Here is a 26,816-nt window from a genome sequence, read left to right as displayed (position 1 = left end):
TTCGGGGCGGGCGAGGAAAGGTGGTGGGGGTCCCCAATGGGGGTCCCCGAGAATAGAATGTCGACGTCTTCCCTCCCCCCTTGTCTAAAGCCTCGACCCTTATCTAGAGGCAAAGCGGACCTCTTGCCTGCGCTAAGCCCCGGCAGCCAACCGCGCCGACGCTCCCGAGTCCCGCAGCGGGGGACGGAAAGCGAATCGCCCGCTTCCGACGGCGGCGAAGCGGTTAAAGCCAAATCCGCGTCGCGCCTTCCCAGACATGCTTTGCTTAATCCCCTTTCGGACTTATTGTTGACGGCGGCGAGTCGCCCATCGCCTCCCCCCCCCCCCCGCCCGCTCTCTGCGGAGTAACCAGCAGCGTCTCTCTCCACGCTCCTTAGCGGCCGCCCGACGGAGCTGCTCTGGCCGACCCCTCCGACGAGCGGCGGCTCCTCTCGCTCCTGTTGACTGACGCGCCGAGGAGCCAGTGGCGCGCGGGCCGAAGCGACCCCGGCTCTCGGCGCGGGGAGGAGGACGAGGGGCTGGGGGCGGAGCCGGCCGCCGAGCTGGGACTCGACGGGGAGGCGCGGGGGCGGGCCGGGAGGCGGCTGGCCAATGGGAGGCGGGGACGGGGCGGGCTGGCCGAGCCCGGGCGGGAGGGGCCGAGCAGGAGGGCGTCGCGCCGGCGAGTGAAGAGCCGAGAGCGCCAGGAGGGGCGTGCAAAGTTTCTGCCGGGCTCGCTGCTGCGCGGTGGGTGCGGGCAGGAGGCTCCCTGCTCCTCTCTGCCGTCCTCTCTGCAGCTGATGGAGGCGAAGCAGGGACCCGAACTCGCGCCCAGCTGAGCGGCTGCCGGGCGCTCCGAGCCTTGCAGGGGAGACGCTGCAACCCCAAAAGTTTTACTCTCGTCTCGGCAGAGTAAAAAAAAAAAAAGGAGTCTCCTCGCCCCGCGTCTCCCCTTTTCGTTTTGCACCCCTGATCTCCGGCGAGGTGTCTCTGCGCGCCTTGTGGGTGCTGTGCGCGCCGCCGGATGCCCAGCCCGCGGCGGAGCTGATGCTCGCAGGGATGTACAAAAGAGAGGCGAGCCGGGGCGGCCGCTCTTAGCCGAAGAGAACTTTTTCGCACAATGCCCAGGAGCCCTCCGAGCTGCGCGCACGTCCAGAAAGGCTCCAAGCAGCGGTGGCGACGGCTAAAGGTGGGACAAGACGGCGGAGAAAAGACGCTCGGAAGAAGCTGAGAAGGAGGAGGAGGAGGAGGAGGAGGAATCGGCTGCATCATTTCGCTGCAAAGAAAGGACGCTGGGTTATAGCGAGCAAAGAGCGCTGGCGAGAGGGGAGCGCTGGCACTTTTCACGCCAAGTTGCTCCGCCGCGCGTCCCGTCGGCTCTCGGTGCGAGTTTTGCTGAAAGGACTGGACGGACTTTTCTCGCTCTCTGTGAGTAACCATCCAGCCCGGAGCCGCGGGGGTTCATTTTGGCCAGGCAAACGCTGGTCCCCCAGCCCGCACAAGTCGCTTGAAGGGAGGGGAAGGGGCAACAGGACAAGAGAAGGCTGCGCCTTGGTGGGAGGCAGCGACGGCTTGTTTCGCCTGGCGCCTGCCCTGCACGCAAGAAGAGATGCCCGCGGCTCCGGAGGCCGTGACAACCCGCGCTTCCCCACCTGGGCTCCGCTGGTGATGTGGATTGGCGCTGCCCGCCCGACTCTCCACGGACTTTGGGCATCTCTGGGTTGTCTTGGCTTGCCTGCTCGGTTGGCCTTTGGCTGTGAGGGAGGATCTTTGCCCCGCCCCGCTCGACATCCTGGCTTGCACCATGGGCTCTTCCACCTGGCCTCTTCTCCCCTACTTTGCCTCCTTCCTGCTGCTGCCTCCACTCCACGCCTCAGCTGAGCCCCGGCAGCTGTTCCAGGTGCTGGAGGAGCAACCTCCGGGCACCTGGGTGGGCACCATTGCCACCCGACCGGGCTTCACCTATCGCCTGAGTGAGCACCACGCCCTGTTCTCTATCAATGCCACTTCAGGAGACCTCCACACCCGTGCCACCATCGACCGCGAGAGCCTGGCCAGCGATGTGATGGATCTTGTGGTGCTCTCCAGCCAACCGACCTACCCCAGCGAGGTGCGTGTGGTGGTGCTGGACCTGAATGACAATGCTCCCGTCTTCCCGGACCCTTCCATTGTGGTGACCTTCAAGGAGGACACGGGGAGCGGCCGGCAGCTTATCCTGGACACGGCTACCGATGCAGACAGTGGGACCAATGGCGTGGACCACAGCTCTTACCGCATCGTGGGTGGCAACGAAGAGGGCCGCTTCCGGCTCAACATCACTCTCAACCCCAGTGGGGAAGGGGCCTTCCTGCACTTGGTCTCTCGTGGCGGGCTGGATCGAGAGGCCACCCCGGCCTACCAACTGCTGGTGCAGGTGGAGGACAAAGGGGAGCCGCGGAGGCGTGGATACTTACAAGTCAACGTCACGGTGCAGGATATAAATGACAACCCGCCAGTCTTTAGCCAGACGCTCTACCAAGCTCGTGTGCCTGAGGATGCACCTGTCGGGGCCAGTGTCCTGCAGGTGACAGCGGCGGATGCTGATGAGGGCACCAATGCTGACATCCGCTACCGCCTGGAGGGGACAGAAAGTGCTGCTGGAGATGGAATGGGGGCGCTTCCTTTTGAGGTGGACCCGGAAAGTGGGGTCATCCGGATCCGGGAGGTGCTGGACTACGAGTCCCGGCGTCAGTACTCCCTCACCGTCCAGGCTACAGACCGCGGGGTGCCGGCTTTAAGTGGCCGTGCCGAGGCTCTGATCCGCCTGCTCGATGTGAACGATAACGAGCCACGGGTCAAATTCCGCTATTTCCCGGCCACCTCTCGCTTTGCCTCTGTGGATGAGAATGCGGCGCCCGGCACAGTGGTGGCGCTGTTGACTGTGAGTGATGCCGACTCGCCGGCGGCCAATGGGAATATCTCGGTGTCCATCTTGGGTGGGAATGAGCAGCGCCACTTTGAGGTGCAGAGCAGCAAAGTCCCCAACCTGAGCCTTATCAAAGTGGCCGCTGCTCTTGACCGGGAGCGCATACCCACCTATAACCTCACCGTGGCTGTGATGGACAACTTTGGGGCTCCCCCGCCATCCCCCAGTGCCCTCCCCTCTGCCCTGAGCCCACAAGGAGCTGCTCCTGCCCCGGTGAGCCGTTCCTCCGTGGCTAGCCTGGTGATCTTTGTGAACGACATCAATGACCACCCGCCTGTCTTTGGGCAGTCGGTGTACCAAGTGAATATCAGCGAAGAGGTGCCACCTGGGAGCTATGTGCAAGGCCTGAGTGCTACGGATCGTGACTCTGGTCTTAACGCCAACCTCAAGTATAGTATAGTTTCTGGCAATGAGCTGGGCTGGTTCTGTATTAGTGAGCACAGCGGCCTAGTTACCACCAAAAGCCTTGACACCATCATGACTAGGCCTCTCCTGGGGGTTTCTGGCCCAAGCACAGCAGCTTCTGGTGGGCTAGACAGGGAGATAGCTTCCCAGGTAGTGCTAAACATCAGCGCTCGTGACCAAGGTGTGCAGCCCAAAGTTTCCTATGCCCAGCTGGTTGTGAATATCCTGGATGTTAATGACGAGAGGCCCCGGTTTGGCCAGCCAGATGGTTATCATGTGTCTGTGGCAGAGAATTCCCCTTCAGGAACTGAGCTGCTAGTTCTCACTGCTGCCGATGGTGACTTGGGAGATAATGGCACAGTGCGCTTCTCCTTGCAAGAGTCTGAGCCAGGAGGGGTGGCGGGTGGTCTGTCAGTTGCTCCGTGGGGATTTTTCCGCTTGGATCCTATATCAGGCAGGCTCAGCACAATCTCACAGCTAGATCGGGAAGAACAGGGGCAATACACCCTGCAGGTCCTAGCCACTGACCTGGGTTCTCCTCCCCTCTCCTCAGTGGCTCAGGTTAACGTCAGCTTGCTTGATGTGAATGATAACAGCCCCCTCTTCTACCCTGTCCAGTACTTTGCCCACATCCAAGAAAATGAGCCTGCAGGCAGTTATGTAGCCACTGTGTCTGCCAGTGACCCCGACCTTGGGCTGAATGGGACCATCAGGTACAGCATCTCGGCAGGAGACACCTCCAGGTTTCAGATTCATAGCCTAACGGGGGTTATCACCACCAAAACAGTCCTGGATAGAGAGGAAAAGACTGCTTACCAGCTGCAGGTAGTGGCCAGTGATGGCGGCAACCTCCAGTCCCAGAACCAGGCCATCGTTACTGTCACTGTCTTAGATACCCAGGATAATCCCCCGGTGTTTGGCCAGGATATCTACAGCTTTGTGGTGTTTGAAAATGTGGCTTTGGGTTACCACGTAGGCCGTGTTTCCGCTTCCTCTATGGACCTAAGCACCAACATCACTTACCTGATCACCACAGGCGATCAGAGGGGTATCTTTGAGATTCACAAGATGACAGGCCTGATCACCACCGCCAGCATCATAGACAGGGAAGAGCAGGCCTTTTACCAGCTCAAAGTGGTGGCGAGTGGTGGGACAATAACGGGGGATGCTTTGGTCAATATAACCGTCAGAGATTTAAATGACAATTCCCCCCACTTCCTGCATGCAGTGGAAAGTGTGAATGTGGTTGAGAACTGGAGTACTGGGCATACCATCTTCCAAGCCAAAGCGGTTGACCCTGATGAAGGGGTGAACGGCAAGGTCCTCTACAGCCTTAAGCAAAACCCCAAGGACCTATTTAATGTCGATGAGCAGAGTGGTGCTGTAAGCTTGACAGGGCCACTGGACATAAATGCTGGGTCTTATCAAGTGGAGATTATGGCCACAGATTTGGGGGTCCCTCAGCATTCCTCTAGTTTCATTTTAACGGTCTCTGTCCATGATGTAAATGACAACCCACCCGTGTTTGATCAGCTCTCCTACGAAGTCACCATCTCTGAGCTGGAGCCTGTGAACTCCAGGTTCTTTAGTGTGCATGCTTCTGACCGAGATTCAGGCTCAAATGGAGAAATAGCTTACGCCATAATAGAAGGAAATACTGGAGATGCCTTCGGCATATTTCCAGATGGGCAGCTCTATATAAAGTGTGACCTGGATCGTGAACTTCAGGAAAGATACACGCTACTGGTGGAGGCTTCTGATAGAGCTGTGGAACCGCTCAGTGCCACTGTAAATGTCACTGTCATTCTAGAAGATGTCAATGATAACAGGCCATTGTTTAATAGTACCAATTATGTTTTTTATTATGAGGAGGAGCAGAATGGTGGGTCCTTTGTAGGTAAAATCAGTGCTGTTGACAAAGACTCTGGGTCGAACGGTGAAGTCAGATACTCATTTGAACACATGCAGCCTGATTTTGAGTTGAATGCCATGAGTGGGGAAATTACAAGCACTCATCAGTTGGACAGGGAATCCCTTATGAGGCAGAGGGGAGCAGCTGTGTTTACACTTACAGTCATTGCGATGGATCAGGGGTTGCCGAAGCCTTTAAGGGACCAGGCAACTGTGCAGGTTTACTTGAAGGATATCAATGATAATGCACCCAAGTTTTTAAAAGAACTTTACCAAGCTACAATATCAGAACTAGCTGTAAACCTGACACATGTTTTAAGGGTGTCTGCCTCCGATGTTGATGAAAGCAATAATGGACTGATCCACTATTCTGTCATTAAGGGCAATGAAGAAAACCAGTTTACAATAGACAGTGGCACTGGTCAGGTGACTTTAATTGGCAAACTGGACCACGAAGCTACTGCAGCTTACTCACTCACCATCCAAGCAGTAGATTCTGGGGTGGTTCCCCTAAGCTCTGTTTGTACATTGAACATTGACATACTGGATGAAAATGACAACAGCCCTTCCTTTCCCAAGTCAACTTTGTTTGTTGATGTCTTGGAAAACATGAGGATTGGGGAACTTGTATCTTCTGTTACTGCCACTGATTCTGACTCGGGGGACAATGCTGACCTTCATTATAGCATTACAGGAACAAATAACCACGGGACATTTAGCATCAGTCCCAACACTGGCAGCATTTTCCTGGCCAAAAAGTTGGATTTTGAAACCCAGTCCATGTATAAACTAAACATCACTGCAAAAGACAAAGGAAGGCCTCCTCAATCCTCTACCATGTCTGTTGTAATATATGTCAGGGATTATAATGACAACCCACCTAAATTCCCACCTGGAGATATATTTAAGTCTGTTGTTGAGAACATTGCCATTGGCACCTCAGTCATTGCTGTAACTGCTCATGACCCAGATGCAGATATTAATGGGCAGCTGACCTATACAATCATTCAGCAGATGCCAAGAGGGAACCACTTCCGTATCGACGAAGTCAAAGGAACAATATATACCAGTGCTGAAATAGATCGTGAGTTTGCTAATCTCTTTGAGCTAACAGTGAAAGCAACTGACCAGGCTGTCCCTGTAGAATCTAGAAAGTTTGCTTTGAAGAATGTGACCATTTTGGTAACTGACCAGAATGACAACATTCCTACTTTTGTATCACAAAATGCCCTTGCTGCAGACCCCTCTGTTGTGATTGGTACAGTTCTGACCACGATTGTTGCTGCAGATCCTGATGAAGGAGCAAATGGGGAGGTGGAGTATGAAATAATTAACGGGGACACAGACACCTTTATCGTGGATCGATACAGTGGGGACCTGAGAGTGTCAACAACCTTAGTGCCATCTCAGCTTATGTACAGCTTCATTGTTGCAGCCACAGATCTTGGCCCAGAGAGAAGGAAATCCACCACTGAGATGACTGTAATTCTGCAAGGACTTGATGGGCCTGTTTTCACTCAGCCAAAATACATCACCATTTTAAAAGAAGGTGAGCCTATTGGGACAGATGTGATATCCATTGAGGCAGCTAGTCCTAGGGGCACTGAAGCTCTAGTGGAGTATTTCATAGTCTCGGTGCGTTGTGAAGACAAAATGTTTGGCCGACTCTTTACCATTGGGCGCCACACCGGGGTGATCCAGACTGCGGCCATTTTGGACCGGGAACAAGGAGCTCGCCTGTATCTGGTGGACGTTTATGCCATCGAAAAATCTGCTGCTTTGCCACGAACTCAGAGAGCAGAGGTAACATCTATTTTATTTATTTCTTTGAAAAATAAATAGCTGTTTTGTTTTTGGTCCTGTCAGCTCAGTTCAATTATGCTGTTCTACTATACATATTTTTGTATCCAGTCCCCTTGCTTCCAGAGGAATTTACTTCAGAGTAGACTTGCATAGACTTCTCAGAAGTAAGTCCCACTGAGTTCAGAGGGACTTACTTCCAGGAAAACATGTATAGATTTGCAGTCTTTGTCTTACAGAATTCAGCTATTTTACAGGTACCAAGGTTTTTCATTGTTGGAATTTTTTTCTTCGCTGTATAAAAGAAACCTTCAAAATTGCATGTTGTTTTCTTCAGCATTAATATCCACTCAACAGATTGTGTTGGAGCAAAGCAGAGTTGTTTTTTCTTTGACATCCATGAGCTGATTAGCATTCTACATAAGTGACTTTTCGTTCTAACTGCACAAGCCAACACTCGGTATTAACTATTTGGCTTTAACTGTGGGCTGTGACATTTTCCCCATGTATGAAAAATGCTGTATGATATGGGGCTTTCTCTTAGGCCTCTTGCTGATCACTTCAGTTTAACTTAACTTGCTAAGTAGACTTTTGAGTTTTTAGCTGCTTCTACGAGAGAGTGGACTGTTTTCTTACTGCTCATTGTTCAGTGCTAGAGCATTTGGACAAGGCCCAGGAAAATTTTGACTCCCCTTCCAAATGAGTTTCCCTTCACCTCTGAACACAGCTTCTATTCCTCTGGTCTTGCCAATATTCAGGATTGTGTCTAAAGACTTGCTGATACCCTTAGGTTGTTACAGAAGCCAAATGGTGAATGTTAAAAAGACTCTGTTAGTAACCTGATTGGTGATTTAGAGTGAACAGATTCCAAAACATTAGTTATGATATCTTAATGTTCTGCCAAGTGTCTGTTTCTGCTGAAGGTGTTTTGCTGTTAAGCAAGCATATTTGTATAATCTTTTATGTGGCTAGAATGGGTATTGTCTTCCAGAGAGATAAATTTGGAAACTCCTTTGCCAACAAGGCAGGGCTTTTATCCCCCCTCCCCCCATTTTGACATTGTTCAGGCTCCTCTGACTTCTGCACTGCACTCTGAGTCATTGCATTTTTGTTCACTGGCAGTTTGGAGCAGAACCTCTTCTATACTCAACCAGCAGGGGATGCCGGAAGTGTAGAATGAGTCAAACATTTCCCTCATGGTCTTAAGCCTTTTAGTTCTGAAACTGAACACAATTGCATATTCCAAAGACTGACATCAATATGCTAATCCACACTGCAACCCTCTGCACGTTTACTTGGGAGCTGGAAAAGATTGCAGGCTTTAATCCTGCATCCACTTACCTGGAAATAAGCCCTATTTAATTCACTGGGACATACTTCCGAGTAAACTTGCATAAGATTGCACTGTAAAACTCCAAAGTTTCTTGTTTCGTCAGTATACTGTACTTGCATCAGTTTACTCTGGAATTATGCCTTTGAGATGAACTGAGTTTGTGGGCAGCAGCGATTGCAAAAACACCATTTGCATTTGTTTTTCACAATAAGTTTTAAAGGCAGAAAGTGGCTGAAAACATGTAAAAGAGCATAATTTGTTGTTACATGATTTCTTAGGGCTTCATTAGAAACATCAATAAGGAATTTGACCATATTAGAGATTTCAGCTTACTAGAAAGAATCTTAATGTGCTTTATTACGGAAGAAATAATGTTATCAACAGGTTTTCAGCTCCAACTATGAGTTCAACTCAGTTAAACAAAAGGAGCTAAGCCAAAACAAGGTTCACATTTGAATTTAAAGATGTTATGAATTGGGGTGTTAATATATAGTATCCGATTATGGGAAAGTTAAGTCTAAGCTTGCAATCTCTTACCTGCATGCACTTAATTGAAGGTTCAAGACCTATTCATGCGAATAATCAGGTGTCTGTGGAAGGAACAGGTGATTACTTAGAAGGCCTGCACATGCCCTGAGCTACCTCCGCCCTGTCCCAGTAAGTAGGACGCTGCTACTGGGAGGCTGGATCCATGGCATTACCATGCCAAAACAGCTGATTTTCAAATAAACGTTCCACCAGGAGCTTTCAGAATGCTTTATATTGGTTAAACAGCATCTTGACAAAACCATTCAGTAGTGGACACCATAGTGGGGTGGAGATGCTTACCTGACCTAATGGTAGGTGAGCTACAGAAACTTATCATGAGGAGCGGATGGGGAAGGTGGTGGCAAGTTCAGCGTGGTGCAAAGGCACTGGCAGAGCCAATACGCCATTCCTGGTGGTGTGTTTGCAACTCCTCTCTCTCTAGTGCCACATTGTATATTGCACTTAAAACACACTTAAAGGTAAAGGTACCCCTGAACATTAGGTCCAGTCATGGATGAGTCTGGGGTTACACGCTCATCTCACTCTATAAGCCAAGGAAACTGGCGTTTGTCCGCAGACAGTTTTTCTGGGTCATGTGGCCAGCATAACTAAGCTGCTTCTGGCGAACCAGAGCAGCGCATGGAAACGCTGTTTACCGTCCCGCCAGAGCAGTACCTATTTATCTACTTGCACTTTGACGTGCTTTTGAACTGCTAGGTTGGCAGGAGCAGGGACTGAGCAACAGGCGCTCACCCCGTCACGGGGATTTGAACTGCCGACCTTCCGATCGGCAAGCCTAGGCTCCGTAGTTTAGACCACAGCGCCACCCGTGTCAAAACACACTTAGAACATTTTATTTGCTGCTGTATAGCTGCATCCTCAAACAGAGTGGAATTTCGTTCCTTTATGATCAAGGACTGTTTTTAATGTGATTTAATAGGAGTTGTGATATGTATGGCAAAGGTGTAAGCAATCCCTCATGTGTTCAAACAAATAAAAACATTGGAAGTAAAAAAATCCCAAAACACTTCAGTCACTGCTACCTCAGTGGTGTGAAAGCGGGGGGGGGGGGGAGAGTGGGCTGCTTCAAAATGATTTGCATAACCACACCCACCTGTATCGTATTGCTCATATGACGGCCTGTTGAATTATAGATTATTTGAGATGTTACTTTCTTATGGAATCTAGGTGTTGTTGAAGTTGAGGAGGAATATCGTGGGGCGGGGTGTACTTTTACTTGAATATACCAGGTTTCAACTGTTAACTTTGAGTGCTTTTAACCAGAGTGGTATTGGTTGTGCTAAACATGCCATGTTGGGGGATATATCCTGCCTTTTATCGCAGAGCAGCGAACCTCATACATTTCTAGCCTATACACATTCAGCCTGCAGTCCTGTTCACTTGTGTGAAATATGAAGTACCATTGATTTCAAAGGGATTTAAGCATAAGTAACTGTGCACAGGATTGCAATCATGTGCCACATCTGGAGCACCAAAGGCTGCTCTGATGCAGAGAGGGGAAGGCACCTAAACTTGGGGCAATCATGCTGTGTAATGCAATTTTTTTGGGTGACTTACAAATGTATTTGAAACTTACGTTTATAGAGCTTGTTGCTTTCATTTGGTTCTGTGTGAGAAGTCAGGCGATTTCTAAAGGAATCTGTTAGAAGCATGATTAAGATGCCTAGATTTTTTAAAAATATATAATACCTCTGCACAACTAAAGATTGATGTTTTCCTAGGAGTTTTCATATAACTATTTAGGCTCCCTGGTGTTTCTTCCCCCTCCCCAATCTCCCCTTCCGCCGATGTTGTTTTTGTAATCCATCATGAAGCCTCATGCTGTCCGAATGATAAAGAAATATTGCCACTAAAAGAGGCAGGGATTGTTTCAGCTTTTTAATTGTTTGAGCTTCTTTTGCTTTGTTTGTTGTGAATAGGTTTTTTATCAGGTCTGAAGTCTTCTGCATAAGAACACAGCAGGAGCATGGTTGCTATTTTGCAGCGTTTCAAGGATCTAGCAATTAACTGTAGATTTCTCCCCCTTCTGACTGATCTTTGATTAGCGGCAAAAACACAATATACTCATGATTAGTATACTGACTAAGTACTAATAACAGTGCAGTCCAGTATATATCTACACAAATTCAAGGCCTGTTAAGTTCAGTCACTTATTCTCAACTAAGTGTGTTTACAGGATTGCAGCCTAAATATTGTACAAATATAGTTCCTGATTGAACCATTAGTTTGGACAAACTTGTTCCATTCATTCCTAGAGAGGGGTGTAATCTCCTGGATTTGTTCTGGGTTTGGGCTCTGCAGCCTCAGCTGTTTCTCCAAATTTTGAAACCGTGAATTATGCCTCCCCTGCAAGCCAATTCTGAATTGGGAACCTTGCCATGCTCCTGAATGGGGAATGGTAAGCTTTCTTCTCTCTGGTGTGGCACCTGGAGTGTTGAGAAAGCAGTGTCCCAGAAACAAAGTGCTTAGGAAAATGTAGTTCTCTAGAGCTTGTCCTAATAGTTTAGACTTAGGAGACATGGTGAATTATGTTTCCCAGAGCCCCTTGCACCTGGGATGCTGCTGTTGGGGTGTTCTAGGTGCTGTGGCAGATGGAAGGAGGTAAGGGAAACATTGCTGTTTCTGTCCCTCACCCATTTGAAAAGAAAGGGAGGAGAAAAGGGGCGAGCTAGCAACAGGGAAGCTAGACATACCCTAATACCAACCAATACAAGCCCAGTCCTGCGTTTGGAGGGGAATAGGCTTGCCTTGGGTTCTAAATAGGGGGAATTTATGTTCTGAATTGCCCTAACTCCAAATTCACCCGATCAACAGCTTGACTGACTGTTTGACTTACTTAGTTTGACTCACTTTATCTCTAGCCTATATGTATATATATATAACTATCATGACTTAGGGTGTTGCTGCCATGTTGATACACATAGTGAGATGTGAAGTTACTAGGGAAAAAATGCCTCTTATTGAACAGGTGGCAGAGCAAATGATAGGGACATGTCCCTCTGCAAATGCCACTTTGTTAGTCTTGGGAGACACTGTGCACAACACGAGACAGAAAAGCATGTCTTAATTCAGCATTTACTTGATTGCAGAGAAAAGCCTGGCGGACGACAGGACACTGATATTTTTCATAGTATATTTGCCTAGGGGTCACACCTGCTTTCCTAATGAAAATGGAGAAGAAGAAAATGAGGAATGTATAAAATCTGCCCTGTGATTTATTTATTTTTTTAAAAAGAAGATCAAATTTGTGATGGCCAGAATGAAAGCTTTTAAGAGTAGAAAGGTAGCTGTATAACTTGAAGCTGATATTTTTGGCCAGGATAATTACTTCTGTGAACTTACAGGGATACATTAACCTAGCTTCCTTGTGCTGGCCAGGGAGCAGGAAAAATATAACAGCATCTTACTCCCTAACCTACCCACCCCACCTCCTCACATAGGTATAAAAGCAGTTTGGGGAGGGCAATTTTCATCATTCAAAAAGGAGCTTTCAATTGGATCAAAAAGGAGCTTTCAATTGGATCATTCAAAAAGGAGCCTTCAATATTGCTTTTCTTTTTTTTCTTTTTTAAAAAAGCTGGGCATGAAAACACACAACGAGCATCTAACATGTAGTTTTGCAGCATGTTCTCTCTCAGTGGTGGGGAGACTCACTTTTAGCCATCAAATTGAGCTCGTGCTTAATTAATCACAGGGAATGGTACCATATTATTTTAAATCCAATTCTTGACAGATTTAAAGCACTACATGACCTTTGCACTGATAGAGAAAGACGGAATTGGGAGTAAATACTTTCCTTGCAAGGCAAGATCCTATTGGGTAAGAAACAGAAATACACATGCCTGCCAAAATACTTGGCTCAAGCAAAAGGGACACAGATGGCTGTGACTGATAAATATGTCTATTGTTATTTTTTCTGATCAGCACTTTGTGTATGAAATTTAGGAGTGTAAGATAGTAAGAGCAGCAATTTAAAAGGCTGAAATAAATGTTGAGAGTTGGTTGTTCTGCTGTAACTTTCTTCAGTGGTGGGGCAATGTAAGTCGAATGTAAGGAACAGCACAGAACCAAGACTGTTTATTTGATATTTATACTACAGGAAAGATAATAATTAGTACTCTAGGACTGTTGTCCCCTGCGTGTGAAGACAGGCTCTGGGGGTTTGAGCGGACAAGACCAATAATTGGTCCAAAAGTGAAAAAGGCAGTTTCTGCATGTGATGTAGAAGGAAGTTAGGGGCAGATGGGGCTCCTCAACCTGGGACGGTAGCCCATCTAGGGGAAGGAAGACTCTGATCCTAAACCTCAAATGCCTTGTGGGATATCTTTGGGAGAAGAAAAGACTAAGGAGTAAACTCAAATCTGGAGTGGAGTCCCTAAGATGGTTGGATGGTCCCCTGTACGCCTCCTTCCGGCAACTCCTGCAGCCAACTGGTTCCAAATATATTGCTCTGCTTTCCTTTGGACCTTATAAACGAGGCCAAGAGGGAGTCTTGTCATCTGGGCCTTTTTCTTTGGGGAGGTCACTTCAGTGCTGCTAACGCAGCAGTTTAACTTCATCCCCGGAGGCACCCTCCATTGTCTCTCGAGACAGATGGATGCCAACAAGTCTGTCTCCTTGTTCTATAAACCAGTCCATGTGTGCTAAGAAAACTTTGGAGTTGTAACACCTTCAGGATATTTTTGCCCCACAAGTGGGGCTGTGGCCAGTTGGGGCATCAGTGGTTGGTGTGCTGGCATTGTTTAGTGATCAGCGAATGGTCTATTTAGTCTGTATGGACCATAGAAGGGAAAGTTATCGCTGGGTGATAGAGCACATGTCTTTCATGTGGAAGGTTATGGGTTTCACTCCTGGTATCTCCAGGCTGATCTGGGAAAGGCTTCTGAATGTCGCTTTGTGCCCAAGTCTGTGGCTTTCAGGGAAAGCTGGCAATATCGATTCATAAGTCAGAGTTAAAGGCCAGGCGAAGCAGAGGGCATCCAGGACCTTGGACAGATGCAAAGGGCCCAATGAAGGCAGCCTGAGGAAAACGTCTCAGCATGGATGCAGACGGGCTAGAGTTAGGGGCGAGTGTGAGGTGGTCAAGTTTGCTGTTGTTCAGCGTGGTTAAAATAAAAGGGATTGTGAGGAACTCCAAAAGAATCCATACCAAACAGGGTGAATGAGCCATATAATTCTCCTCATTCCAGTTGTTTTTCTGGTCATGGGGAACAATGCTATGATGTTCCCTGCTGCAACTCTCTGTGTGGCATAACAAATCACATGTGAGGAGTTTCAAAAGAAGTTTGATGCATTTGAAGCTGGGGGGCGGGGGAGGCCCAAAATCACAGCGGGAAATGGTAAGTTGTGTTTTGATCTGGAACACTGAATTGTATCCTGCCCATTTACTTCAGTAGGATTGAGATGATGTCCATTATATTAGGTCATCAGCACTGCAGCAAGAAACAGTCGTTTTCCGAAAGCTCCCGTAGTGGGTGTTACAAATGAGCAATAAATAACTCATGAAAAATCCATTCTTTGTTTTTCTTAATAGCCAAAGGAAGGTGAGCCTGCTGAGGCTCAGGCCTGCCCCCTGAGAAGCTTTTTCTTTTTCTTTTTAGAGGCAGTTAAACAGACTTTCTCCAGCAGGAGTTATTGCTCTCTTAAACCAATTTTCAACATTTGTTTGCAGAGCAGTAATTCACAGTGTCTTTCATTTCTCTTAGAACACTGTCCCTGATGAACAGCTGATAATTTCTAATAGTATTGATCTTCCTATAGGTTTTTCTGCTTCTAGTAATTTTTTTAATTAAACAATTAATTAATTGTTTTTTTGTTTTTGTTTTTAGTATGGCCGTGCTAGCTAATGGTGGCTTTCATAACAGTTTGTAGTGTTTGAAATGTCTACTCTAACCTATAAATAGATAAATAAATGAATAGCAATAACTTACTTGACAGGATAGCTGAAACAAAAACTGATTGTAAGGATTATTCAAATAATGTATATAAAATACTATGAATACTTTACCGTATTATAGGAATGTTAAGTGTTAATTGCCAGCAAGTCCTATCACCTTGGTCTAATTCCATGGTGTGATAAACCTAAAAAAGGGAGTTGGGTTAGGATTCTGAATAGGACTGGGCATTATATGTGCACATCTCAAGCTGTTAAAATCATCTTATTGAGGCAATATATTTAATGTGGGATTCTGCCAAATTCTGTCTGGATTCCAAGAAAAGAATCCTATGTAAACATTCTGTGAATACATCTAACTTCTTTGTATTTGAACTTCTGCCTTTAAGGACCCTACATGTACCATATGTAGCTCCTATTTTGTCAAGAGTGTAAATTATGAGTCTGGAGCCTAGAAATGTTGAGGGTGTATGTATATAAAACCTTCTTCTGACAGAACTTCATAAGCACGGGTTGGGTGCATGAAAGATTGGGACCATTAATTGCGACCCCAAGTTCCCCTCCTGCATGTTATCGGTTCACACACAGAATATCTGCAAATGCCTAAGTTCACTGTGGGATGAAAAAAAACCAGCCTCAGTGACAAATCTTTTATGGTGAAATTGTCAAAGGAGAAACACAGTTTGTGTTATCGGCATTAATCGTTTGGCAATCAAGGTATTCTTTACCCTATAATAAAACAGTCTGCATGGGCAGAATTCATTCATGAGAGTTGTGAGGCAATATTGTTAACACAGTACCCACTTGAATGGGGTTAGCGATAAATTCAAGTACTAGGAGGACAACAGTGCAACTTAATAGAGAACCCTTCTATAGAAACCTCTGTCAGGGAGTCAATTAGACTCCATCCAAAGCAGTGTTTATTGTATATGTCTCTTAATAAGCAGGCATTTTTGAAGAATTTTGTTAATTTTTTTTGGCTTCTTTGAGGATATAATTTTAAGACGACTAAAGAAAGTCTGTCCATTTTCCTTTGAGAGAATACAAAGGAATCAGGTTTTGCTTATGCCACCAAGAACTGTGGGTGTGAGAGAGAGTGTTTGTGTGTTTGTATGCCTTTAAAACTCTTCAGCTGGCTGTCAGTTCATGTATAGACTTGAAAGTGTTAAGATGGCATTATTAACTATTGAAATGATTAAGTTTTTTATTTTTCATTTTCAAATATTTTCTAACTTCTTGCGAACTGGTGAGAAATGGGTGAACAACTGATTAAAACCCCTTTCTTTATGCGCATAGGGGAGCCTGGATTGGTGAACCTTGGTTCCTGGCCTACTGAATGGGCTGATTCTGATAGAATAAGGGGTTTGGGAAAGGGGAGCTACCGTCATGGAAGCTCAAGGAGTCTTGGAACAGTGGGGTCTCCTCTGCTGGTTTTTAGGAAACAGAGGGTCATTTTATACAACCAGCAGAATCATGTGCTGAAACTTTTCCTATATAGTACCACTTGGTACCACTTATCCCCCACATCAAAAACTCTGCATGGGAATAATAGAGTTACAGAGATCAGATTAGCCAAATATTTGCTAGGAGGTGCAGAGTTCCTCTGTGAAGGTCCCCAGCCTGAATTGGTGCAGACAGGAAATGCTTTTCCACATGTGTGATCCAGCCCAGGGATGGAGAACCTCTGACTCTCCCGATGGGGCTAAACTACAATTCTCAGCATCCCTCACCATCAGCCATGCTGGTTGGGGCTGATGGGAGTTACATTCCAGCAGCATCTGGAGGGCGGCAGGTTCCCCATCCCTGGTCTAGCCTTAAGTATTAACAAATTTAAGAACCTGATCTCTTATCAGATAGATCTGCCATCTACAGACGATTCTCAGTTACATACTGTGAAAGAGTAATTTCCTTTCACATCAACTCTAATTAGCGATTCAGACTAGTACCGGGGAATTCTGTCTTCTCCGTACTTTTTTATCTGCTCCATTGAAAAACTTGTAGAAATGCTGACAGATATTTTGTTTACATAGTGTAGTGCGAAAGTTGCAGCATAGCCTGGAGTGTGGTGACTTGGCTTTAGTTTGCTTTTTTCCCCTTTCAGTTGTTCGTGAGTGGTTACATATGCTGCAAAGTCATTGTTGGGATGCTGTGTGTACATTCCCTAGCAACAATTCATTTATTTACAACATTATAGGCCACCTTTTGGGGCATCGTGTGCCCAGAACGGCTCAAACAGCAACATCGCAATACATTCTTCACAATAGCAGATTGTGTGTGACATCCTACTGGAAAGCACATTTTATGCAAGTACAGTGGTACCTCGGGTTAAGAACTTAATTCGTTCGGGAGGTCCGTTCTTAACCTGAAACTGTTCTTAACCTGAGACACAACGTTAGTTAATGGGGCCTCCCGCTGCCACCGCACCACTGCCGCACGATTTCTGTTCTCATCCTGAAGCAAAGTTCTTAACCTGAGGTACTATTTCTAGGTAAGTGGAGTCTGTAACCTGAAGCGTCTGTAACCTGAAGCATTTGTAACCCAAGGTACCACTGTAATTTCAGTGAAGCAATAGTGTACTTCTTTGTAGCAGTTAACAGAACACTTCCAAACTCACATGAACTGCCAAGAAACTCTCCAGGAGGGAGTGTAGGGAAGCACACAAACACGTGGGGTGATTCTGATCTCTTAAGCAAGGCTTAGAGATGGCACAGTTTTCCTTCTGCACCAGCCCCTTGCATGCAGTTCATCCCATGAGACACTGTAAGAAAAAACTCTTAACAGTAAGTGCAGACTTTGGCAGGGTCCCAAGCTTGCCCCAATGGTCAGCATCATCGGGCACTTGCCCAGATCTGCAATCCAGCGGAGCACACATTGCTGAGCCCAAGCCACCTGACGGATAGCTCAGTTAGCAGAACATGAGATTCTTAATCTCAGGGTTGTAGGTTTGAGCCCCACGTTGGGTGAAAGATTTCTGCATCACACAGGGTCCCTTCCAACTCTACAATTCTATGATTCTACCTGATTTTTATTGCTGCTGACACCTGTTTACCTGCCCTCACTGAGTGATAGGGCAAAGGAAAGGAGGAACAGCAGCCACTGTTCGCTTAATACTCTGTGATTGTGCAGATTGGACCTAGGAGAAGAGGGCTAAGCCAATGGGCAACAGTGTTGGTGGTGTGGAGGAAGAGGACACCCCACAGGAAGGGCCATCCACTGAGGGCACATTCCACAGCTACCGCCAAAGCTGGAACTTTCCTTATTTCCCTCGTAGTACAGTAGGGCATATTCCAAATTCTCCATGGCCATCAGAGAGTAATTCAGATGCACATATCTTGCTGCCAGCACTTTGCATTTGCACCACCATTATGTATAGCTGGGCTTTATTAGGCATCAGCTTTGTGGCATTAGAAAAGCACATACTTAAAGCCAATGCAAATTAGTGCTCTCTTTTCATTGTGAGTTTACTACTGAAGTAGTACAACCTTTCAAGAAACAAAGAGGTTTTCTAACAGCAAGAAAAAAGATTATAGCTGGAGTCTCTTCATTGAATGCTCAGAGATACTCTTAGTAGGCAATCAGTGTGAGGCATCCCTGGGGTTCCTAACAGAAATCTCTTCTTTACTCCGCCTGTTTTGTTACTAGTGGATTATGTGCGTTAGCTGTTATCCCATTATATGGTCCATTTATAACTATTTGGTTCAGGTTTTGAAGCGACTGGGACAGAACTCTATGTAGTCCAGCTGAGATAAAGAACCCTCAAAACAAAAGGAAAAAGGAATGTACTTGGCTGCTCAAAAGACCTTCAGACCCACTTTCCCAGTCCTGTGCATTTTGCCTTAAGCAATTTAAAAAATAAAATATAAAAGGATAAACTATAGCATGATTCTGTTTTGTAAATAGCTGTGCTTCATTGCATTCCCTTCTAACTTTAAATTATTATTATTAAGGCAGCAAATGATAACATTTGTCAGAACTATTCAAGTCCTATTACCCTGAGTCCAAAAGTAGTGCCACTGAACACATTTCAGAAAATAGGCTGAAATAAAAATACAAAATATATCAGAGCAACAAGTGTCCAACAATTTGGACAACTGAAGTAAAGGAATTGTTGTCATGCATGATGCTAAATGTTAGGAACATTCAAAGCTGCCTTATACCGAGTCAGCCCATTGGCCCATCTAGCTCAGTATTATCTACACTGATTGGTAGCAGGTCTCCTATGTGTCAGACAGGATTCTTTCCCAGCCGTACCAGGTGATATCTGGGACAGAACCTTTAGCCTGCAAAGAAGATGCTCTACCATTGAGCTGTGAACCTCTCCCATTTAATGTATTTAACTTTGGCCTCCTGTATTCGTCACTTAAGAGTCCCTACATGTTTTTGTTTTTTTTAACAGGTCAGAAACTAATGCAGATTGGCCACCTAAACTTTGAAAGCAATTATTGTTTTCTTAAAAAAATAATACTTATCATAGCATGTAACAAACTTGTGTAAACGAGTTTGTATTTTCATATTAGAAATGGTTGATATAAGCGTAAAGAGTCAAAAAGGAGCAGTCCTGTATACTATGGACATCTCAATATTGACTTTCCGTGTTTGTATGCTGGGCTTTGTTTTTTGTTTACTGTTGTTATCTGTAAAATATATTAAAAAAATGATGTTATTTATCTGGCAAAATCCAGAAAGGAGGATGCATCATTTCCCTCTGATTTTAGGTCCAGTGTGCACGATGGAGTTTATAAGAGAGCAGAAAGAGATGTGGAATTTCAGTATATGAAGTGAGACTCTTTATATCAGTTTTCGTTAAGAAAAATGGCTGCAGCTTGTAGGTCTAACACTAGAAAACACTGGTATGGCTTATGGATGTTTATACAGATGGTTAATATGAAGATAATAATAGCATTTTGTTAATATTTTATGAAGACTGATCTGCTGAATTGTAGAGAAATAAGTAAGATGCTTTGCAATATTGAAGGAAAGAGAATACCTCTCTGAGGTATTCTATTTAAAAAACTAGAAGGAGGATCAAGCCCTTGCAGGAGCATTCATACTGTGCTAGGTCAACACATGGATCTGATAAGAGTGTTTATTTCCATAAATTACTCCTACCTTTACAAGCTCCCTGACTTGTTTTGATAAATTGGGAGCAGACCATTTAATTTGCTATACGTAAATATTTCTCTTTCCATTTGTGCGATGTTCAGGTATGCCCTTATAATAACTGCTGTGCGAAGACCTGCAAGCGATTCACCACTGATGCTCAACTGAAAGTTTTTAGTTGATAGGCTACCACACAGCCCAGTGATAAGTAGATTTATGTAATTTTGAGAGAATTAAGCACATGCTTCTCTCTTGTCCATTGAAACCTATGGGATCAAATCAATGGGGCCAAAAACAAGAAAAGAAAAGAAGACCTCACTTCGATTGGATCACGCTTGCATTGTTTTCAGATGTTACTGCACCAGAGATTACAAGATGGTTAATTTATTTAATAGACAGAAATTCTGATCGCTCACTCTCCTCTCCCCTCGCTCACCATTATCTGTTCTGACCCCGTCTTGAGCCACAGCATGGTATATGGTAACCGTCGTGCTTCATTTGGGTGTATGTGATCTTGTGGAGATTAATTCTTGTAAACGTTTCAACAAAGGATTTTTTAAAAAATTGTCGTCATCAAAATGTTGCTCTTAGATGGTCATTTGACTTTCGAAGGCTATTCAGACTTTTGTCCCCATTGCTGAAACTCTGGTTTCTGATTAGTGATGCTTTAATAAAGTCATTTGAAGTTCAGTGGACTGCATCTTCGACCATTTCTAATGTTTCTATGGTCACCAAGAAGCAACTCCCCATTCAAGCCTCTGTACCATCTTTTTTCAAGTGCACGCCTTTGAAAAGTAAAAGGATTCCTGGGTGTATATGGCTCTTCATTGGCTGCAGTTTCAAATGGCTACAGAAGCAGGTTCTCCCCCCCCCCTTATAATTATTCCTTTTTAGTTCTCTTTTTCCATTTTGATGTGATAGCAATTGACTAAACGTGTGCCTTTTAAATGACCAAAGTTTGGGGAAATCTTTAGGCTTTTTTTATTGCCGCAATTTTCTACCATGGAACATGGCAGAGAAAGGCTCTTTCCACTTGATTGGGTAGTAAGGCGAACACAGCCTGTGAGTAAAAAAAATACCTTAACACCCCTGATTTTCCCTCCTTTTGTTTTCTCTCTATTTCCCCCCAACCACTGAAAATTGACAAAGAAGAAAACTGTGCCTAATCAGCCACAATACAACCATTCAAGGAGACCTTAACTTTGCAGGAACTGATGCATTTTTGTATTGGCTAATGACTTGAGTGAACATTTACAACATGTGAAAACTGAGGGGAAAGAAAAATTATAGCCATCTCTTGGTTCACAGAAGCAAGGGATGCAGGTCATTGACTCGATTTTCATGGGAAGACTGACTCTCGCCTGCTCGCAGACTTCGGGGCTAAACAACCTGATATTGACAGCTGTGGCTTTGGGGAGGGCGGCTTGCAACAGCTTTGTACATTGGGTTGTTGAGGCAAAACAAGGCAAGATTTAAAAGAAAGCACTGAAAGAGAACAGTAGTTCTAGTGTCCAGGAGCCGCCGACTGGCTGCTTCTTATTAGAGGCTTTCCTATTGAAAATGTCATTTAGCATTGTGACAGGAGAAATATTTATCATTAAAGTGACAAATGCCACTTAATTAAATGGAAGGGGAGAAAATACAAAGTGCTCTCCGTATACTCTATTTGGAAACAAAATCAAGGAGGAGTTAGTCTTTTTTCCTGTGCACAGGGCAGAAACCTTAATTAGGTGTTTTTTGGGTTGTTGTTTTTTAACAAAATAAGTGCAGAATGTATGGTGAATGAAAAAGGATTTGAGCCAACATTTTCTGTTTTAAAAATACTTACCTGGGGACAAGCCCCACTAAGTTCCATAGGGCTTACTTATGAGTAAACAAAGTTATAATTGTACTGTTAAATATTAGTGAACGCATTTGCTGGTTACAGCCTTGTTATTCTCTCTGTGTGTGACTTTCATTCACCCATAAACATATCTGGGTTTTCTCACACACACCTCTAACACTCTTATGTTGTTTATTTTCTTCCTCATGCCTGAAAATGTGATATTTATAGGCCCAAGTCACCTCCCTTGATCTTCATTCTTAACTAAATGTTCATCTTTCAGCACTTATGAGCCACTTTAGATATTTATCATTTCTCTTAGAGAATGCACCTGCCTGCGCATTCAAACAACATCAATGGATCTTATGCCCTTTTGACTTTTCACAGTTCAGATCTGCAAGTGTAGGGGATGCTGGAAGTGAGTCTGTATTTCTATCTGACTGGTGAATATCATCGATATATTTGCCCTACCAGATTATTATACTGGTCATGCCTGTGATATGTGGGTAAATTCCCATGAGTGTCAATAGTCCTATCAGTATAAAGTCTTTTTTCTTGCTCCTATTTGATGCCACATCTTTCTATCTAGTTTATACAAAGTTCTGAATACAGATATTCTTTGTGTAACAATTGCAAAGTATATAACTCATCATCCTGTGAAGTGCATAGAAGATCAGCCCGTGTTCTTGTCGCTGCTCTGAAATGTCTGAGTCAATTTGTCACAAGAAAGCACTGCAAAACGGAATTGGTTTGATCAGTAATCTTGACACTCTGCCTAAGAGATTATCTGTCTATCTGATTTGCAAGGTGACAATTTGTTAATCCTGAGAAGGAAAAATGTCATTTACAATTCTGATTCCATTTCCAATGAATTTTTTTTTTTTTTTGTACACAAAGGTGCCTTCTCTTCCTTCTAGCAGCCAAATGAACATGACACAACATTCCAAGGCCCAAATAGAACCACAAAACAAAAGGCCAGCACTGTCCAAAGATGGCCAATCATTCCTTATTGGTATAAAATATCATCATTTGCTGGTTGCTTTGGGTGCCATGTAATGTTTAACCGGAGCTGAACTTTCAGGTGGTCTAATAACCTGTCATGAAATTCAAAGTTGCATGTAGACTGCAAGAAAGCAAAGATTTACACATACGTCTCATAGCACAAAAATCATGTTCTTTTATACCCATAATCAGGTTTGTTGATATACATTGGTACTAGCCTGCTTTTTTGCTTTTGCTTTTTCATGACTGAAATATTAAATAAAGGCTGCAGTTCCTGCTCTCTGCTAGAAACACGAGGATATGATTGCAACCAGTGTGCTTTCCGTATGTTAAGGTGGGTGCAAGATTGCCTCCCCTAATCATATTAACTAATTAAGATCACTTAGTTAAAATCCATGACTGAAAATGTACTTGACACATAAAGCTTTTGGTCGGAAGCCAATGCAGAAGGTAGCATGTGAGGTGCTGCACTCTTTGAGCATGGCCAGCCACAGCTCAGTTCCATAACATGGACTGGGCCATTGTGTGTCTATATGTGTTAAATGGTGCTGATGGTTCACAAGAGATAATTTCACAAGTGATAACTGCATGATAGAATCAAGGAGAAACACAAAGCCATGTACAGTATTTATATAAATTCTTTACAAACAAGCAGCTGCTATGATCTGCATTCAACTAAATAGTTACACTGGTGCAAGGATTAGCACTGACAAAAAGGGACTTTCCCCCTCTGCCTGTGCACCCCAAATCTGCTCTGGAGGGATGGAGGGAGAACCCAGAACAGAGAGCAAGAAAATCTTGCTGTGCAGGGATGAATCCTCAGGCTGATGGAAGTTCTCCTTGGTGCTACATTGACTCTAACCCTTGGTGGCTGTGTTTGCGCATAACAATAAGTCAAACATTCTGGCTTAGTGTGAATGAGCAGCATCCTAGAGCCCACTGCCCACTCCCCCTTGGCTCCCTGGAGTGCGCAAGTTCATGGTTTGCTGCTCCTTAAGAAGCAAGACGTCAGTACACAATGGCTTAAAGTTGACTAGCAGTCATGGCTTGTTCGGATACAACAAACCACAGTCCCTGGTTCCAATGTAATGAGAAGCCAAGGCTTGCCCCTTTGTTTATGCCCCTCGCGCTAGGAAAGAAGCGGAGCAGTCATGCAGTGTGCACCAGCATGCTGCTGATTCACAACAAACCGCAGTAAGCAGGGAGGTCCGGCTTATCCTTCCTTGAAAATTTGACCTGTCCGTTCATTTGCAGAGTGATGAATCTGAGTGAATTGAAATATTTCTCGGAAGCCAAAAAGGCTTCCTGGCTTCCTGTCACTTCAGCACGGTGGCTAAAAGGTGAACCTGACAAAGACTGGCATACCTAAGACATGCTGCAAAGCTGTCTGTACCACAGCTGCATCCCCTGATTGACACCGTAATTCCTTCAAAGTAGAGGTCCTGCTGTTTTGACTCTGTGTGTGTGTGTGTGTGTGTGTGTGTGTGTGTGCATTTGTCAGCTGTATATCAGCAGTATTTTCTTCGGTGGGCACAAGCACAGGGCTGATAAAAGCTGCCTTGTCATTGTAACTCTCTTTGAATTATTTCAGAGGACAAGGTGGCAGCTGCCTTATTGCTCACATGGACAGCCAGGGTGGCCTCATTTTTGTGCAACCTAATAATTTGTTCCCAGCAAAGTGGTGCATGTCATTATTTAGTTCAACCACCAATTCCTTTTATCCGGCAGCGGCTGCAAATAATGAACTTCTGTATGTTTTAATGGCTCTTTATATAACCCCTTTGAAGGGTTTGGAGAGCATTTACCAGGGTGGCAATGGAGGCATCATATTTAAAGGTATTCTCAACAGTGACAATGGTTTTTTTTGTGTGGTATTAATGACAAAGATAATGAAGCTGAGTGAGCACAATTCCACCCTTTTGTGCTCTCTGGACTGTATAAATCCACTGACGCTCACTTCTTAAAAACCAGGGCAAAAGGACTGTGGTTTTCCTTGTCCCATCTTCCTGCAGCTTCACAGAAGAGAACACTTGCACCATTTAAAATCATACCAGAGAAGATGAGGAGATCCTTATTCTTTCCAAAAGTGTGCACCACCAGTGTACCTGAGGCTGCGTTCAGATGTGAGGTTTATTGTTGTGGTTACAACGTTAGTACTCCTCTCCTGGTTTCTAATGTTCCTTTTACACCTATCACATTGTGGGACTATGGTTTTTTCATCACTATATCACCACATTATACTAAACTTAAACGTTCACGACATGAATGAATTACATTGCAAAGCTGCAATTTCCCAAGTTAATAGGGTTGCAGGTGGGTTTATTTATGGAAACAATTAACATGAAAATTTCCCCAATATTTCCAGAAGTGGATTTCACATTGTGTGAAAGGTCATTTAAAATACAAAAATTAACAGGTTAGGAAATGTTGGGAAGATGGAATAAATCAGCGTAAACTTTCGAATCAGCCTAAACTTTCACTGATGGGGTGGGGAACCTTTTTGGCTTGGCAGGCAATATCATTCACTCTTCCTGCTCCACAGGCCAACTCTCAGAGGTGGGCAGGACCACACACCTATCAGTCATCTGATATCATGGTGATGTCAGGTGACTGGTCCTATCTGTCAAAGTTGACCCACAGGGATGGAGTGGGAGGGGTCAGCTTTGCCAGTGTTTTCCTTTCAGGGAACGCATTGGTGAAACGGCACTCAGGAAGTTTGATGTACATGAAATTTTGTTTCATTGAAATAAAAATTATTTTTTTTCATCCGTGTGTTTGCAATCGTGATGGTATTTGAAGAATTAAACTTTAAGCGTGTAGTCAAGTTACATTTCAAAATAAGAGCGAAACTGTTTTTCCTCATTAATAACATCTAGCAATTTTTTTTTAACCAAAATATCAGTACTGCGACTGGATAAAACAACCCTGCCTTCTAATGCCAAATTAAGAGAGAGATTTGAAATGAAAGGTCACTGCTCTATAATCATTACTCTTTGTCTATGTACCAGTTATCTTAAAGACAATACATTACTGTCAGTATTGTTGCTGGCTGTAGAGTGTCTGTGCTATCTCTTATTGATTATAGAACCTCATGTTGCATTTTTCTTGTGACCGAAAGCAATCTTAAGTTTCATTCAAAATACTTCTTTTGCTTTGGTGGCATTCCTATCTTTAATGAAATGCTTCTTTTTTAAGAAGTGGAAGTTGCTTGCTTCAGTCATTGATTTTTTGCTGTGTTGCTTTGTGAGATACTTTATTCAGCTGAACTGAGCATTTTTACAAACAACGTGGGTGACACTTCCAGTTGTCAGTTCCACATGCCCTCTGTTGTCAGGCTGTAACAGCCCTATGTGAGTGATGACCTGAGCTGGATTTGAAATGTTGACCTCAAGTTGAAAGGGTTTGTATCCCATTGCAAACTTCACAGCTCCTCCACTCTTCATACCAAGCCTTAAAAAAAAGGAAAAGAAGTGATGCAGCTGGATGAATATTAGAACAATTAATAGCAAAGTACAGGAGTCCCAATTAATAATTAATAATTAACAATTAATAGCAATTAACAATTAATAGCAAAGTACAGGGACGTGGGTGGTGCTGTGGGTAAAACCTCAGCACCTAGGACTTGCCGATTGCATCGTCGGCGGTTCAAATCCCCGCGGCGGGGTGCGCTCCCGTCTTTCGGTCCCAGCGACTGCCAACCTAGCAGTTCGAAAGCACCTTTGGGTGCAAGTAGATAAATAGGGACCGCTTTATAGCGGGAAAGTAAACGGCGTTCCATGTGCTGCGCTGGCTCGCCAGATGCAGCTTGTCACGCTGGCCACGTGACCCAGAAGTGTCTGCGGACAGCGCTGGCTCCCGGCCTATAGAGTGAGATGAGCGCACAACCCTAGAGTCTGGCAAGACTGGCCCGTACGGGCAGGGGTACCTTTACCTTTACCTTTACAGGAGTCCCAATAAGATTCAGATTGAGAAAACTGCAAAACCACTTAAAACTTCAAAATTTATTGAAAATAACAGCAACTTAAAATCCATTGATTTCATTGGGTGTGTTTTGAGA

At 44.8% G+C, this 26,816-nt stretch overlaps 1 protein-coding gene and 1 long non-coding RNA gene across 2 annotated transcripts in view; one reads left to right on the top strand and one right to left on the bottom strand.

The window, feature by feature from the left end:
- Positions 1-26,816, bottom strand: part of LOC309350451 — a 685,906-nt gene that overhangs the window by 620,542 nt on the left and 38,548 nt on the right. The gene's annotated exons all lie outside the window — the stretch shown is intronic.
- The window catches only part of FAT4 (FAT atypical cadherin 4), a 140,966-nt gene continuing 115,725 nt past the window's right edge, over positions 1,576-26,816 (top strand). Inside the window, 2 exon segments of the mRNA XM_081876537.1 lie at positions 1,576-1,754; positions 1,756-7,063. Of these exon segments, the coding sequence (XP_081732663.1) occupies positions 1,648-1,754; positions 1,756-7,063 (5,415 nt within the window). The 5' untranslated portion in view covers positions 1,576-1,647.

Source organism: Podarcis erhardii, assembly GCF_964252035.2.
Source record: "Podarcis erhardii genome assembly, chromosome: 9".
In the NCBI taxonomy this organism is placed as follows: domain Eukaryota; kingdom Metazoa; phylum Chordata; class Lepidosauria; order Squamata; family Lacertidae; genus Podarcis; species Podarcis erhardii.
Note: the sequence above shows the minus strand (reverse complement) of the source record. Positions and strands in the feature narration are given on the sequence as shown.